Source organism: Protopterus annectens, chromosome 15.part0 (assembly GCF_019279795.1).
Source record: "Protopterus annectens isolate FY-2018-M chromosome 15.part0, PAN1.0, whole genome shotgun sequence".
NCBI lineage: Eukaryota > Metazoa > Chordata > Ceratodontiformes > Protopteridae > Protopterus > Protopterus annectens.
In genome coordinates, this window is record NC_056749.1 from 254,416,085 (window position 1) to 254,432,673 (window position 16,589).

Here is a 16,589-nt window from a genome sequence, read left to right on the forward strand (position 1 = left end):
TATTAGGGCTTGTTTTTTCATTTTTTTGGGTTAAATTAAAAGTGACATTTCCAGGTGTTTCAGCAGTTACATCCTACTGACTTCCTCTAGGCATCAAATATTGCTTGATCATATTTGTATTAGTAATTCCAAAACCATGCTACATGCAAAGTGTCAAAAGATTTCATCTTAAAGCTTACCCAGTGGCAAATACAACTTTATTGGTATTTGACCTCTGTCTAGTGCAGCTTAGAGAGATATTAATTGTTCATAAAATATGTTTATTTATATAGTCATTAATTTCATGTTTTTCCAAATATTTCAATAACCAAGTAGCACACACACCGGTTTAGCCTTACAAGAAATCTTTCAGCTTGATGAACAAAATGCTACTGACAGTACATGTGTAACCTGAGTGGTTGCCAAGATATTTTAAGTTGTTTTCAAAATATTACAAAATTTAAATTATTCAACTGCATAACTGAACTGACTGTTATAAGGGCATTCATCCTGTATTTATATCACACTGCTTAACTGTTGAATTATCCTGAGAAGGTGAATGGCCAAGGTACCAGATCAGCATTAAACTGGTGTTTTAAGAGCTTGGCTTTCATGGTTTCTTTTGTCTGCATAGGTTCTCAGATTCTATGCTACTGAGTCAACTCTTAGGGCCGTTTTATCAATGGAGTAATTAACTTGGGTTTACAGTTTCCCAAAGGGCACTATAAAGCATTTTTTGGCCTAGAGGTTTAGGCCATGACCTTGGCATCAGACATTTGTTTGTGTTAAACCCACTTGCAAGAAGTTGGTGTCTTGTGGGAATCTATAATAGCTCCCAATTAACGATCATCTGCAAACTTGGTCAGCCAGAGGCCTTGAGCGTTAGCTTTGACTTCTGAAAAGTAGATGCCAAACAGATGCAGGGCCCTAGGTGGGAATGGGCCTTTAACTTGGAAAGGAGCAGTAGTTAGTGGCAGTTAAACTACAGGAAGGGAAATAGCCTCTTCATTCAGATTCATACAGACCCACTTTAATTCTGAATCATGATTGTAAAATGTTTATGACAATTATGGAAAGAAAATAGGAATGAGATTGCTGGGGAAAAAAAGAAGACCTGGATCAGTTTGGATTTACGGAAGGCAGGCAAACATTTTTCATCATCAAGAAAATCCATATGATTCAAAAGGATACACTGGGCAACAATAATTATATATTAATGGGTAAAACAATTTTCCAACTTTTGAACGAATCTATTTTCCAAATTTGGTAATACAGAATTACCAAAATGTTGGAAATGGCAACCACAGAATCGATATTCGAACTCCGGAAGTTTCAATATCAAAATTCTGTGTTACTAGTAACGTACTCCCCACACCCCCTGCATATTATATATTCCAACTCAGAGATCACACTACAGTGAGTAAAAAGGCAAATTTTCTGATCCCCACTGTAGTGTGATTTGTTGTAAGAATGTCAAATGCACATTAGCGAATGTACACTACCATTCACTAATATGCATTCAAATATTTTTCAGAATGGCATTACGGAAACTGGAAGAGGCATTCGACCATCCCAGTTTCATGCAAGTGCCATTCCACATTTTGTCAGTAAGCCATATTAATATTAATAGGTCTGGACGCTGAAAGACAGAGCGAATTGGGAATTTATGAAGAGTTCCTTGAAGCATTTGGGTTTCCAGAAATCATGGACTATGTTAATACTAATATCTACAGAGAAGCTCAAACTAGTGTGAAGTGTGGTAGTGAGCTGTCTGAAGTGTTTAGCCTTACAGGGGGAACTAAGCAAGGGTGTCCACTTACTCTTAGCATTTTTTTTCACTGATACCCAGCTATTTTCCTAACTAATGGCTCTAAATACAAAGCAAAAATCCACTTTATGATAAAAAATTATATTTGACAAACTGAAATATTTTAATAGTACAAGAGAATATAAATCAAATGAAACAAAATCAAAGGCTAGAGGAATTAACTATATCCCAACATGTGATTTGTAGAAAGCATCTCTTTTCGTGGGATCTTGACAAGATGAGATACATGCCACCTTAGTTTTTCTGGAATCTAGGATCCTGGAGTGGTACCATAAGGGAAAACCTTTTCAATGGTATAATTTTCTTGTGCTCATCTTCATAGCCTCCTTAATAATGTTAAACACATCCTCTGAATATCTGTGCTTGTCTGGGATTACTGTGGGATCATCCAGAATAAAAAATAACACAGTTACGTAAAATCACCAAAATTTACTGCAGCAAAGCTTAAAATCACCAAAATTTACTGCAGCAAAGCTTTCGGGTTTCCTGTGGGATCATCCAGGCTGTGAGCCTCAGTGTGTCCAGCTTGGAGTACAGCAGGGATACCATGTTCTGACTTAGAAGACCCACCACCTGAGGCAGTACCTTGTGTCTTCCTATTGCCATGTTGAATACGATGGGGAACCAGTGCTGCCTTGGGCAAAAATGACCTATGAAGATAAATTTTCAGTCTCTCCTCCTGTATGTTCATTAGCACCCTGGAAAAGAAGGATATCAGGCAGGAAGGCATAAAGAAACATACCTGACCAATCAATGGAGAAGGCACATGTCAACTGAGCACCAAAGTTGCTAACCTTGAGCAGAATGGCCTCAGCTGCCTGTTCAGATGAGAGGCAAATAGGTTCCATCTCTGGCACATCCCAACTGCTTGTTAGATTTAGAAATGTCCCTGTGCAGCACCCATTCTTATGGGTCTACACATGTTCTGGCCTGCTTATCTGTTATTACACTGTGATCTGAAGGAATGTACGTAACCCTGAGAGAGATTCCCCTTCTGCACTGCAATTTCCCAGGCTTGCATGGACAATCTGCAGAGTTAGCAGGTGTGGATCCCCCTTACTTGTTTATGTACCACATTCACTTTGGTGTTGTCTGCTTAACTTGTACTCACTGTGGCATAGGGAGAGAAAGTCTTTGAGGATCAGTATGACAGTTATAATTTTCTTGATGCTAATATGTTTGTACCTTATAATGTGCTGTCAAATCCAATGGACCTGGAGAGCCATCATCTGGGCTCTCCAAGCTGCATCAGAGGCATTTGCTGTCAATTTTCTATTCTCTGAAGAGCATCCTCTTCTTCATGAGGTAATGCTACATGATATTTCTAGTGTGACACATGGCAGCAGGGAAATAAAGGTTTCCAAAGGATGGAGAAACTGGTTCCATCTGTTCCACAGATAACAGTGAAGCCTTTTTATATGAAGGAGTACCTAGGGCACCATCAGAATGCATGCTGTCATGTGTTCTAACAACTGGTGGTACTCTCTGAGGTAATCTCTTCTTTCTGACAGTATAGAGCAAACATATTTGAAAGTATGAGTTTCTTGTCCTGAGGAAGGGAGGACCTGCACTAAACCATATCTGCAACAGCTCCCAAAAAAGATTGCAGTCAAGGAAGGGGTGATGGAGGAATTCTCCTTATTTACAGGCAGTCTTCTGTAAAACATTTTAGGGTGAAGTTCAAGGCACCCTAGTAAAACTCCACCAGACTGAGAATTGTCCCAATCTGATGGTGTGAGGAAATTTTCAAGGTAAGGAAAGAACTGCCTACTCTTTGTTCAAAAGAAAGTTATCACTGAAGCCAGACATTTTGTAAATACTCTGGGTGCAGTGAGCAAGTCAAAAGGCAAGTCTTTGAATTGATAACGGTGCTCCATCTGCTGCAAATCTTACACATTTTCTATTTTTCACTGATAGGAATGTGAAATTATGTGTCCTTTAAGTCCAGGGTTGCCATGAATGAGTCTCGTAGAATTACAGACAAGCGGTTTCTGCAAGGTGAACATTTTGAACTTTAGCACTTTCTGGAATTAGGTTAGATGGAAGAGAGGTCTAAGATGGTTTTCCAAGTAGCTTCTTTTCTTGCCAGCATAAACAACACACAATAAAACCCCTCTGCCTTCATCCACTAGTGGTACTCTTTTTACAGTCCCAGTGTCTAACATGTTTTTGCTTACTTTTGATATTCATAGTTTTTGGTCTCTGGGAACTGGGGGAAGCTATATGAACTGGAATATTTCTAGAAATTGCTGGCTATATGCTTTTTGTAGAATGTTAAATGTTAGTACCCACTTGTCTTGAGTAACTGCCTGCCAATTGTATAGAAAGGTGGACAAGCTTTCTGCAAGTTTTATTTTTTTTTGGGGGGGGTTTGAAGTGGACTTGGAGGAAGGGGAAACAATCCGACTCGTGGCTAATTCCTTGGAGGGAGGGGTTGTGGAAATTAGGGCCCATGGGCTTCTCTTTGTGCCTAACTCTGAATATTTTCTGTACTTGCCTTTTTTCTAGTTTCCACATCTGGTGGGTTCCTGTCTGGGATTGCAGGAAGGCCTTGTTTGACAAGCTATTACTGCACTTCTGCACAATGGTTTGAAAAATCTACCTAACAGACTGGGTAGCCTTACCCTACTCCTCCAGTTTGTACACTTCCTGTGCTGGGGATCCAAAGAGAAAATTGTTGCATACAGGGGCATTAAAGATCCCTGACTTCATAATGAGTTGGAGGGGTTGTCCTCAACAGGCACATCTCCTAATCAGGATGCAAACACTACTGCACTGCAAGAAAGGTCTGAAAGATGACATCAGCCAACACGCCCTTTGTACTACCAATGTCCTAATGCTGGAAGGGGGGCTTTGGCAGAAGGTCTAGGGGAGGTGAGAGCTTTGGAGGACTGGCCAGGTATGGACTACCTGCATGGCAAGCAAATGTGAAGACGACAACTGTGAATACTACAATGATCCTCTACCATAACTGTTTCTGCACCATTCTGTACAAAAGGGTTCCAGAAAGGTCCTCCTGTTAATAGCATCAGCAGCAGATTTCTGCATTTCATGACACTCTCTATGCTCTCAAGTATCATTTTATTTTTGACCCTATCTTGCCATATGCTTCCTTGTTCAGATATTCCCTACAGCTGTCCTCTAATTTGGCTTCCTCTGACCAAGCACACACATATAAGGACACAACTAAACAAAAATCATTCAAATTCACAAACAAGACTATATGAAAGAAAAATACTACACTAGTTATTTGTATGAAAAAAATACTACACTAGATATTTGGTGACATTAACTCTTCAAAATAAGTTTCAGTGTTAAGATTACTCCCCCTGTAAAGGATTTTGCAGAACACAGATTACCTGGTGCAACTGTAACATTACAGGTATCACATTTTCATTTAAACAAGTATTTCAGCTTAATGCAAAATAAGGACATTTTAGAACAAAGGCAATAAAAACAAAAACAAAGAAAAAGTGCTGACGGAAGTACAGAAGGTCAGAAATACATAAAAACAAAATCAAACTCCAAGAATCACTTAACATTACAAATAGCAGAGTATTTAAGTAATCATTTGTTTTTGAAAGTTTTAATAGGATAATCAATTTGATTGATGCCATACTTTCAATAATAATTTAATCTAATTTATGCCTACCTCGCTTTCCTAGTGCACAGGCAAGTTCACTTCCAAGGAAGCCCCCACCAACAACTGTAATAGATTTTGCTTCTCTAGATATCTTCTCCAAAGATTTAAAATCTTCAATCTGAAAGCACATTTTAAGACATTAATATTTTAACAGACTGCATGTGCCATTATCCATAGACCACCATACTGACATGACATTACCCAAAATACTGCACAAGAATGTTACACGTACATTTATAAATGCAACCCTCAGATATACAACAGCCCTTCCCTCTATGGCAAGACACTCCCACCAGTGAGTAAAAATAAGAGACAATATTTTTTCCACACAAGTTAACATACAGTAATGGGATCCTCCTTAGTAGGGTTTATGATTCTATTTATCTTCTCTTCCGCTCCAATGTGAGGATGCAAATATCCTACATTGGAGCACACCGTACTATCAAGTGCCACACTGGGGAAAACACTTTTGGACCTGTGACCTTTGATGCTTACATACTCGTCTGATTTACAGCTATCCTAACACAGAGATATAGTAAAAGGTCCAAGTGAACCATTAAGAAGGGACCCGTCATAGATTAACTGTTAAAGTTAAAAAAAAAAAAAAAAAAAAAAAAAAAACTACAGTTGTATAACATCTTACCATATAGCAGAAGATGCATTTCTCTACAGTGCTGCAGTATTCATATCCCAAGCAATCTCTTATCAAGCACAGTTAAACGTCCAGCCAGTATACCAAAGCTTTTAGGACTAATAGGCACTGTACATCACATGTATGCTCCCAGCGCAAGTAGGGCATAAAGGCAACATACGGGCGCACACACTCAGCACTGAAAAAGCCCCAGGAGGAAGAGAATATCCCTAGGGACAAAGAAGAAAGTACAGTTTTGTACCTACCATAAATGTAGATGTCCGATAGGCATGCATCTGCAGTCCTTACAAATGGGTTGTCCTGTCGTCAGGCAGCCCTTCGGTCGGCCGGATTCCAAAGTCTGGGTCTGGCCTCGGCTGGTGTCGCACTTCACCCGACGTCATAGCTGCAGTTCTTCGGGTATAAAGGCATTAGCCGACGCCATTTTCCTCAGTGTTTCTTGCCCCAGATGCCAGGTGCCCTCTAGGAAGGCTAAATTTGGATAATTGCAAATGGTTCCAAATAGTAGAGAGCAAACAAAAAATAAGCATGTATGTACATATATACAAACAAATACACCATAATAGATTCCCCCAGCTAGCTACGAGATGGGCAAATAACCTAGGAGTACCACAGAGGGGAAGGAGGGTGGGTAATCCTGACTGCAGATGCATGCCTATCGGACATCTACATTTATGGTAGGTACAAAACTGTACTATGTCCTTCAAGGATGCATCTGCAGTCCTTACAAATGGGTAGAATACCATAGCCAAACTGGGGGAGGAGGAGAAATAAGATTATGGTGTAGTTAAGATCCCTTGCAAAACAGCAGTGGCAAAACCTGCTCGGGATCTGGAATATAAAGGTAAATTATAGTGCTTGGCAAATGTATGCACGGAGCTCCAAGTAGCAGCCTCTAAAATGTCTTTGGTAGCCACTCCTCGTAAAAAAACTGTGGCAGTGGCTGTAGCCCTTGTAGAGTGAGGCCTGATGTTTTCTGGAGTTTTCTTCCCATGGTAGGAGTAACAAAATCTAATGCAATTTCCTATCCACTTAGAGATTGTCTGTTTTGAAATTGCTTTTCCTTCCATTCCTGTTGCATATGCTACCAGTAGCTGGTCAGTTTTTCTGTTGCTCTTGGTCCTGTCCAGGTAGTAACGTAATTGTCTATGTACATCCAAGGTATGCAACAGTCTTTCTCCCCTGTTCTGTGGGTTGGGGAAGAATGTAGGTAGGTGGATAGTTTGATTTAAAGATACCCTGGAGACCACCTTTGGCATAAAAGTAGGATTAGTTCTCATGGCCACTCTATCTTGATGGAAGATCAGGAAGGGCTATACTGCCATTAATGCCTGTAGCTCAGATACCCTTCTTGCTGAAGTGATTGCAAGCAGGAAAGCAGTTTTCCATGATAAGTATTGTAATTCTGCTGTTGCTGCTGGTTCGAAAGGAGGTAGTGTCAATTTTTCTAGCACAAAGTTCAAGTCCCATGTTGGCAATGGTGGCTTCCTAGGTGGTTTTACATTTTTAATTCCTCTCAGAAACTGCCTGAGCAGAGGATGTGAGAAGACTGGAGGATCCAAGTTGTATTCTGCTGAAATGGCTGATGCATGAATCTTAATGGAAGAATAGGACAGGCCGTTGTGGAAGAGCTCTGCCAAGTATTCCAGGATGTTAGCTATGTTTACCAGTGACACATTCTCTCCTTTTGCTGTACTCCAAATGAGATATCTTTTCCATTTTGCTGAATAATTTTTTCTTGTTGAGGGTCTGCGAGCCTCCAAGATAATGTCTTTAACCCTTTGAGATAATTCTGGGTTATTTGGTCTTATGCAATGTTCCAGGCAGCCAGCTGCAGTGTTTTCAGGTTTGGATGCAGGGTTTTGAAGTTGTTCTGTGTTAACAGCAAGGGAACTAGGGGCAGAGGCCATATTTGTTCCCGAGACATACTCCTCAGTAATGGGTACCAATGTTGCCTTGGCCAGTCTGGAGCTATCAGGATGATCCTTGGACGGTCTTCTTTGATCTTCAATAGCACCTTGTGCATCAAAGGAAGAGGTGGGAATGCATATGCTGTCAGGTTTTTCCAACTGAAAGATAGGAGTCCACTTTCCAAGCAAGTGGGTGGTACGTCCTTGTGCAGAATTTTTCAGTTGGTGATTGTGTGGGGATGCAAATAAGTCTATTTCTGGTAGTCCCCATTTCCTTGTAATGGTTTTGAAGATGTCCGGATGCAGCATCCATTCGTGGGCATCCGTGGCAGTTCTGCTTAGGATGTCTGCTAGTATATTTTCTTTTCCTGGCACAAAATTGCTTGTAACTGAATGTTGAAGCTCAGTGCCACATTCCAGAGGTCCATTGCCATCCGGCATAGAGGGTATGAATGTGTGCCTCCCTGTTTGTTGATGTACCACATAACTGTGGTGTTGTCCGTCCTTATCAGCAGTTGACCCTGTCGAAGAAATGGTCTGAATGCTTGAATTGCCAGTTTTACTGCCAGCATTTCCTTTTGATTTATGTGTAGGTGCAGCTGGTCTTGAGTCCATAAGCCTTGTATGCACTTGTCCAGCATGTGTGCCCCCAACCGAGGTCTGAAGGCCTGTTGTGATGGTCTGGCTTGGTTGAGTGCTGTGGAAGGGCAGTCCCTTGTTTGTTTGACAGGCCTGAGCCCACCATTGGAATTCTTGCTTCAGGCATGGAATTATTGGAATTTGGGTTTCTAGGCTGTGCTTGTGCTGAGACCATAAATTCCTTAGGTACCACTGTAACTTTCTCATATGTAGTCTGGCATGTGGAATCAATATTATGCAGGATGCCATGTAACCCAGGGCTTGCAGGACTTTTCTTGCTGTTAGCTGGTTCTGCTTTGTTAATGCCATGAAGTAGAAAGGCAGTTGCTCCTGTTTTTCTACTGTCAGGAATGCCATTTGTTTTGATGTGTCCAGATCTGCCCCCAAGAAGGTTATCCTTTGGGATGGTATCAGCCTTGACTTTTTTATATTGACTGTGTATCCCAGGGCTTGTAGTAGATGAATGACCCTTTGCAAATCTTTTGTTAATTTGTTTTTGTTGTCCGCTTGTAACAGGCAGTCGTCCAGGTAAGGGTAAATTTGAATTCCCTGAAGCCTGCAATGAGCAATTACTGATGCCAGGCATTTCGTGAATACTCTGGGCGCAGTAGATAAGCCAAAGGGCAATGCTGAGAATTGATAATGCTCTGATCCTGCAAGAAATCTGAGGTATCTTCTGCAATTTGGTCGTATGGGGACGTGCAGGTATGCCTCCTTGAGATCTAGAGTTACCAGCCAAGACTCCTTGCCCAGCATGGGAAGAAGCTGCTGTAGGGTCAGCATTTTGAATTTTGGAACAATGAGGTATGTGTTTAAAGTGGACAGGTCGAGAATAGGCCTCCATTGGTTTTATTTTCTTGGTACCAGGAAAAGTCTGGAGTAAAATCCTTGCCCTTGTTCCATAGATGGTACCCTTTCTACAGCTCTCATCCTTAGTAAGTGAGTTATTTGTTCTAGAGCTTCTGTCTTTTGATTTGGAGGTAGGTTTGGCATTCCTCTCTTCCTTGGTAGAGTATGGAAGTGAAACCTGTAACCTTGGTCTATTGTCTGTAAAATCCATTTGTCTCCTGTGATGTAATGCCAGTTTACTGAAAATAAGGCTAGCTTCCCGCCTAAGGGTGCCTCTAGTTGTTCCCTGGTAGGCGGTGCCAGAGCCAAGTCACTGTGATTGTCCTGTGGAAGTGGTGGTGGTGGCTGGATCTGTGGCTGTACCTCGCTGGTTGTTAGCCTGCCACTGATGTCCCCTGTAGGCACCTCTGGGTTGACCCCTGCCTCTTGAGCGTCTATTCCTGCCTCTCGGAGCTCTGGAGGTGTCTGGAAAGGACCAATTCTTGGAAGGCCAGTTCCTGCTAAACCTTGGAGGCTGGACCTGCAAGAAATCCTTGACTGTCTGGACAGATTTTGCTTTCTCTTCCACCTTCTTCAGCACCTGCTGTGCAGGGGAGCCAAACAAATTGAGCTTATCCCATGGGAGCATCTAGGAGCTTTGATTTAACATGGTCTGGTAAGGACTGTTCTTTTAACCATGCATGTCTTCTGATCACTGTGCCAGTCATGGCTGATCTAAAGGAAGCCTCCAGTGCATCATAGCCGCATTTTAAGGAATGATTACTGACCTGCTGAATGTTATGTACCATTTCCTGTACAGATTTTTTGTCTAATGGTTCATCCGAGGACAGTTTTTTAGTTAACTGGTCTAACATAAATTCCTGATACTGAATCATGTGGAATTGACAGTTCAAGGCCCTAGCTGAAAGAGTAGCAGAAGTGTAAACTTTTTACCCCATCTCTAAGGCCCTAGATTCCCTTTCAGAGGGAGGGGTTTGTGGTAGAGGTAGCTGCTACAGCCTTGGGTCCCTGGGAGATAGTTTCGGATCTGCAAAAGGGCCTTATACAAATGATAATGTGTGCCCGAACCCTGTAGTACCTATCGGGCTTAGCAGGGGCCGGAGGAAGAGAATCAGGAGCAGTACAAGCATCATTAAAAGCATCATCCACAACAGTAAGTACTGGAGGAATGGCTAAAGGCCTATGCTGTGGCAAATGCAAAAAGGTTCTAAGCCTTTTCCTAGAGTCTGAAAAATCCTGGCCCTGCCATTGAAATTGTTCCCTCATAGCATGCAAGGTTTCCCCAAAAGAAAATTCCTCAGGCGGAGAGGCAGAAGGAATGGACTCTTCTGCATCAGAGTCCTCATAAGGAGAAAAAGGGCCTCTGGAGGGTCTGAATTATCTGATTCATCAGAGGAGCCATCTGAAGAAACTGGCTCAGGGGGCTCTACTCTAGTCCTCTTCTCTGGAGGAGGGTGAGAGGCCCTGTCTGGATGTGGTTGGGATCCCCGGATCAAAGAAATGAGATCCTCTGCTAGACTAAGCATTTGTGAACTAGAACTGGGCCTGTGAGAGGGGGTCTTAGCAGGCACAGATTTGGTAGTTTTTGCTGCTTTAGCCCTGGCAAAGGCCTTAATCGACATGGATGCAGGAGGCCTAGCAGCTCCACGTGCAGGGGTAGAAATATCCAAAGGGATAGTATCTGATAAATCCTGTGAACCTGCAGGAGCAGGTGGGATTTCAGTAGCAGATTCAGCCAAGCTGGATGAGGCCTCGGTAAGTGGCAAGCTTTCGGCCGAAAGAAGAACCGTGGACTCTGTTTCAGCCGAAACCGAGACACTCGTGGTTGGCTTAACCGCGGTTTCGGCCGAAACCGTGGACCGCGAGTGTCGGTCCTTTTCCTTGCGTTTTTTTAGAAATTTGCGTAGTCGGAGTATCCGACGGCATAATGTAAGCAAAAGCAGAGCTGAAAAACTCTTCAGCAAATTCAGACCGACGTCTAAGCGTTCGTCGGTTGAAAGAAGCACAGGGCTAGACAAGCTGCTACGTCGTGGTCTGGGCCTAAGCAAGGTAAGCAGTAAGAGTGGAAATCTTTATGAGGTATTTGTTTCCCACAATTTAAACAGTTATTCACTTTTTCTGACATCGGCTGAGGCAAGAAAGAGTCCCCAACGGGGTACTTAGCTTTTTAGAAGTCTTCGGTACTTGTAGTAGTAATCTCTGGTTCTGACTGACTGGCACTTGCGAACAGCTTCTGCTTCGGGCGCCACGCGGCAAGAAAAACTGAGGAAAATGGCGTCGGCTGATGCCTTTATACCCGAAGAACTGCAGCTATGACGTCGGGTGAAGTGCGACACCAGCCGAGGCCAGACCCAGACTTTGGAATCCGGCCGACCGAAGGGCTGCCTGACGACAGGACAACCCATTTGTAAGGACTGCAGATGCATCCTTTAAGGACATCATGTGCATCCCTGTGGAGAAACATGAGAAGACCCACTTGGCCAGGAGGTGAGAAAAAATAAAAGAATAAGCTATAACAGAGGGGGCAGGAGGGAGGCAGCAAATACTGCAACAGGGAAAAGGAGGACATCTACTGTTACAGTAAGATTTTACACAGCTGTACTATGTCCTTCCATATCACTGTTGTGGTATTCATAAGTGAATAAAGAGTACAAAAGCTCAAGAGGAAACCTGAGATGAGGACAGCAAGAACGAGCCCCTAGAAACCCACACAGCACAGTCCTGGCAAAGCCAGCTCCAGCCCTGGAAATAACATCCAACTTGCAATGCTTAGTGAAAGTATGAACAGAAGACCAGTAGCAGCACAAGGATGGAATTAGTGTCCAAGCCCCTTGAAAAAAAGCACCAAATGCGGCAATAGCCCTAGTAGAAAGAGTTTTTACTGATGAGGAAAGACATTTACCATGAAAAGAATAACAAAAAGAAATGGCCTTCAAAATCCAGGAAGACACGGTTTGTTTAGTAGCAGCTAAACCCAAAGATCTGGAATTAAAGAAAACAAAAAGCTGCTCAGATTTATGAATAAAGTACAGTTGTGTACACTTACCATAAATGTAGATGTTCCAGTGTATTCACTGTTACAGTCATTACATTTGTGTAGAATCCCAAAGCTATGGTTGGGAAGGATGGAATTTTACAGCATTCGGAGCAGCTATAAGGCCCTGCAGGCCAGCAGTGGCAAAGCCTGCTGTGGATTTAGAAAAGAGAGGTAAATGGTAATGCTTGGTGAAAGTATGAACTGAGCTCCAGGTAGCAGCTTTTAGAATGTCTCTGGTAGGAACCCCTCTGAGAAGGGCTGCAGAAGTAGATGCAGCCCTGGTGGAATGGGATCTGATCCCCTTGGAAACATGTTTAACATGATGCATGTAGCAGAAAAGAATGCAATGGCTTATCCATTTTGAAATTGTCTGCTTTGATATAGCCTTTCCCTCTGCCCCTGCAGCAAATGCCACCAGTAGTTGCTCAGATTTTCTTACAGATTTTATCCTGTTCAAGTAGAATCTTAGTTGTCTGTGTACATCCAATGAATGCAGAATCCGCTCCCCCTTGTTCTGTGGATTTGGGAAAAAAGTTGGCAGATGAATGGTCTGATTAAGAGCCACAATAGATACCACTTTAGGCATAAAGGATGGATTGGTCCTGAGAGCAACCCTGTCCGGGTAGAAAATAATAAAAGGCTCCAACTGCCATGAGAGCCTGTAGTTCTGAGATCCTTCTAGCTGAGGTGACTGATAAAAGAAAAGCTATCTTCCAAGAGAGAAATGTTATGTCCGCAGTAGCAGCTGGCACAAAAAGGAGGCAGGGTGAGTTTTTCCAACAAAAAATTGAGGTCCCATGCAGGAACTGGTGCTCTCCTGGGAGGTCTTAAATTTTTGGCCCCTCTGAGATGCTGCTTTAGCAGGGAATGAGAAAAGAGGGGAAGCTCTGTGTTGTAATGAGCTGAAATGGCAGAGGCGTGGATTTTTATGGAAGAGAAAGATATGCTCTTGTGAAGCATCTCAGTTAAATATTGCAGAATCTGAGGAATACTGGGCATTTCTGTACTTATTCCTTGTGCCTGATTCCAGGCACAGAATCTTTTCCATTTATCAGCATAAGATTTTCTAGTACTAGGCCTTCTAGCCTCCAAAATGACATCCATCACAGGTTTGCTGAGAGATGTAAATGGTGAGAAATTAGTTGATTAGCCATGCTGCAAGGTTCAGAGTTTGGAGCTGAGTGTGTAGAATTTGAAAGTTCTGCTGAGACAGTAGATAAGGTGTCTGAGGCAGGTACCACGGAGGAAGGAGTGACGTATTGCGTAGGAGCGGGTACCAGTGTTGGCGAGGCCAGTTGGGAGCAATCAGAATCATTTCTGTTTTTTCCCGTCTGACTTTTAGTAATACCTTGGAGAGCAAAGGCAAAGGGGGGAAAGCATAGACTGATAGGTTTTTCCAGCTGAAGGATAGAGCATCCACTTTCCAAGCTTTTTTTGTGATGGATTCTTGTGCAGAATTTATCCAACTGATAGTTTTGGGGTGAGGCAAAAAGATCTATTTCTGGAATCCCCCACTTGCGTGTCAACATGCTGAAGATTTGCATATCCAGTTTCCATTCGTGTGGGTCCATAAGATTTCTGCTTAGTTCGTCTGCCAGAATATTTTGCTTTCCTGGCAGGAATTGAGCTTGTAGATGTATCTTGTAAGTCAAGGCTGCGTTCCACAAGGCCATGGCTAGTCTGCAAAGGGGGGTAATAATGGGTACCCCCCTGCTTGTTTATGTACCACATGACTGTGATGTTGTCCGTCTTTATCAGTAGTTGTCCTGGATGAAGAAAGTCCTTGAAAGCTGTCAGAGCACTCTGTACAGCTAGCATCTCTTTCTGGATCATATGCAGGTGCATTTGATTTGGGCTCCATTCGCCCTGAATGCATCTCCCTGCTAGATGCGCCCCCCAACATAGTCTGATGCATCTGTAGTCATGGTTTGGGTGGCAGGGGGTGGAATGAATGACAGTCCCTTGTTTTGGTGACAGGCCTCTGCCCACCATAGGAACTCTTGCTGTAGGTAAGGAATGATAGGAATCATTGTTTCCAGGCTGTGACAATGTTGACTCCATAAGCTTTTTATGTACCACTGGAGTGTCCTCATATGCAGTCTTGCATATGGAATTAGAAGAATGCAGGACACCATGAACCCCAAGGCCTGCAGAATTTGTCTTGCAGACAACTGGGTTTTTGTGGCCACTTGTTTGAAGTAAGTCATCAACTGGATTTGTTTGCCTGGCGTAAGGTAAGCCATCTGGGCAGTTGTATTCAAGCTTGCACCCAGGAATGTGATTTTTTGAGAGGGTACCAGTTGTGATTTCTTTTTGTTTATGGTGTACCCTAGGCAAGTTAGAAGCCTTTTTACAAACGCCAGATGCTGTAGAAGAGTGTCCTTGTTTTCTGCCTGAATTAGACAGTCGTTCAGATAAGGATAAATTTGAATGTTTCTTTGTCTGCAAAATGCAATTACTGGTGCCAGGCACTTTGTGAAGACCCTGGGCGCAGTACTATTTATTTATTTATATTTATTTTATTTATTTGCAGTTGTTTAACCAGGATAGTCCATTGGGCCAAAAGAACCCATTTTCAATGGAGTCCTGGGGAGAAAAGCTCCACACACAGATTACAAAAAGATTACAGTGATTAACATTTTAACAATTCTGGTTAAAAAACAGAACAAAAAATACTGAGGTTACAGTCAAAAACAGAAGGGATTTTTTTTTTTTTTTTTGAGGGGAGCATTGCTCTAGTAGGATTAAGAATAAGTAGTTAGATGCAGTAGGCTTAGAATTTGCTAGATGCAAATAAGTAATTTGCTAGATGCAAATAAGAAGTTGTTTACTAGAAGCAAGTACGAATTTACTATCTGGAATTTGTGAGACGGAAAACTGTAGGAATTGGGTAACAGGTTATGAGGGATGGGAGCAGGAGCATTCCCATGTGGATGTTAGATGTGAGTGGAGCGATTTTTTAAAGGATGGGATGCTAGTGTTGGCACGAATGGAGGGAGGGAGGGAGTTCCATAGGCGTGATAGATAAGCCAAAGGGCAGTGCAGAGAGCTTGTAAAGCAAATAGCCTGCTTTGAAACAGATGTATCTTCTGCAAGATTCCCTGATTGGGATATGCAGGTAAGCCTTTTTAAGTCTAGAGTTACCAACCAGGCATCCTTGCCTAGCATAGGCAGTAAATGTTGTAGAGTCAGCATCTTTAATTTTGGAATGTCCAGGAAAGTATTTAGAATGGATAAGTCCAGAATTGGACACCATGATTTGTCTTTTCTGGGTACCAGGAAAAATCTTGAATAAAAACCTTGTCCCTTTTCTTTTTCTGGTACTGGTTGAATAGCTCTCATATTCATGAGGGACGTAACTTGTTTCTGGGCCTCTGCCCACTGATTTGGAGGCAGATCTTGCCATCTGTTTGGAATTGGCAATGTGTGGAAATGAAATCTGTATCCCTGGGATACTATATTTAAAACCCACTTGTCCTGGGTAATTAGATGCCAACTTTGTGCATGAAGTGCTAGTTTTCCCCCCAAAGGGGCTGCCAAAATCTAAGTGCTTGGAAATGGCAGAGGAAAGTCATTGAGATTGTTTACCGTAGGGAGGTGCCTTGCTACTTCCAGATTTGGAGCTGGAGGCACCCCATTGTTTTGTTCTGCAAGTTCCTTGTGACTGAAACCTGGAGCCTTTGGAGTGTCTGGGTTTGACCTGAGTGGCTCTGGTGGGTACTGGAAAGGACCAATCTTAGTAGGCCAGTGCCTACTGAACCTGGGTGGCTGCACTTGTAGGAAATCTTTTACAGTTTGCATAGATTTAGCTTTGTCTTCCATCTTTTTCAAAACTTCTTCTGCCTTATTACCAAATAGACTGTCCTGTTGCAAAGGAGCATCCAACAATTTGACTTTGACATGATCAGGCAGATTTTGCCCCTTGAGCCAAGCATGTCTTCTTATCACAGATCCGGTTACAGTGGCCCTGCAAGAGGCCTCCAAGGAATCAAAACCACATTGCAAAGTATGCTTTCCAACTTGTTCAGCTGAATGCAATAAATCCTGTAACT

The 16,589-nt window shown here is 42.6% G+C and overlaps 1 protein-coding gene across 4 annotated transcripts in view; it reads right to left on the bottom strand.

Moving 5' to 3' along the window:
- The window catches only part of AIFM1 (apoptosis inducing factor mitochondria associated 1), a 774,257-nt gene that overhangs the window by 319,327 nt on the left and 438,341 nt on the right, over positions 1-16,589 (bottom strand). For all 4 annotated transcript variants that reach the window (XM_044057008.1, XM_044057010.1, XM_044057009.1 and 1 more), the window contains one exon: positions 5,460-5,568. In XM_044057008.1, the coding sequence (XP_043912943.1) occupies positions 5,460-5,568 (109 nt within the window). The remainder of the gene's footprint in view (positions 1-5,459; positions 5,569-16,589) is intronic.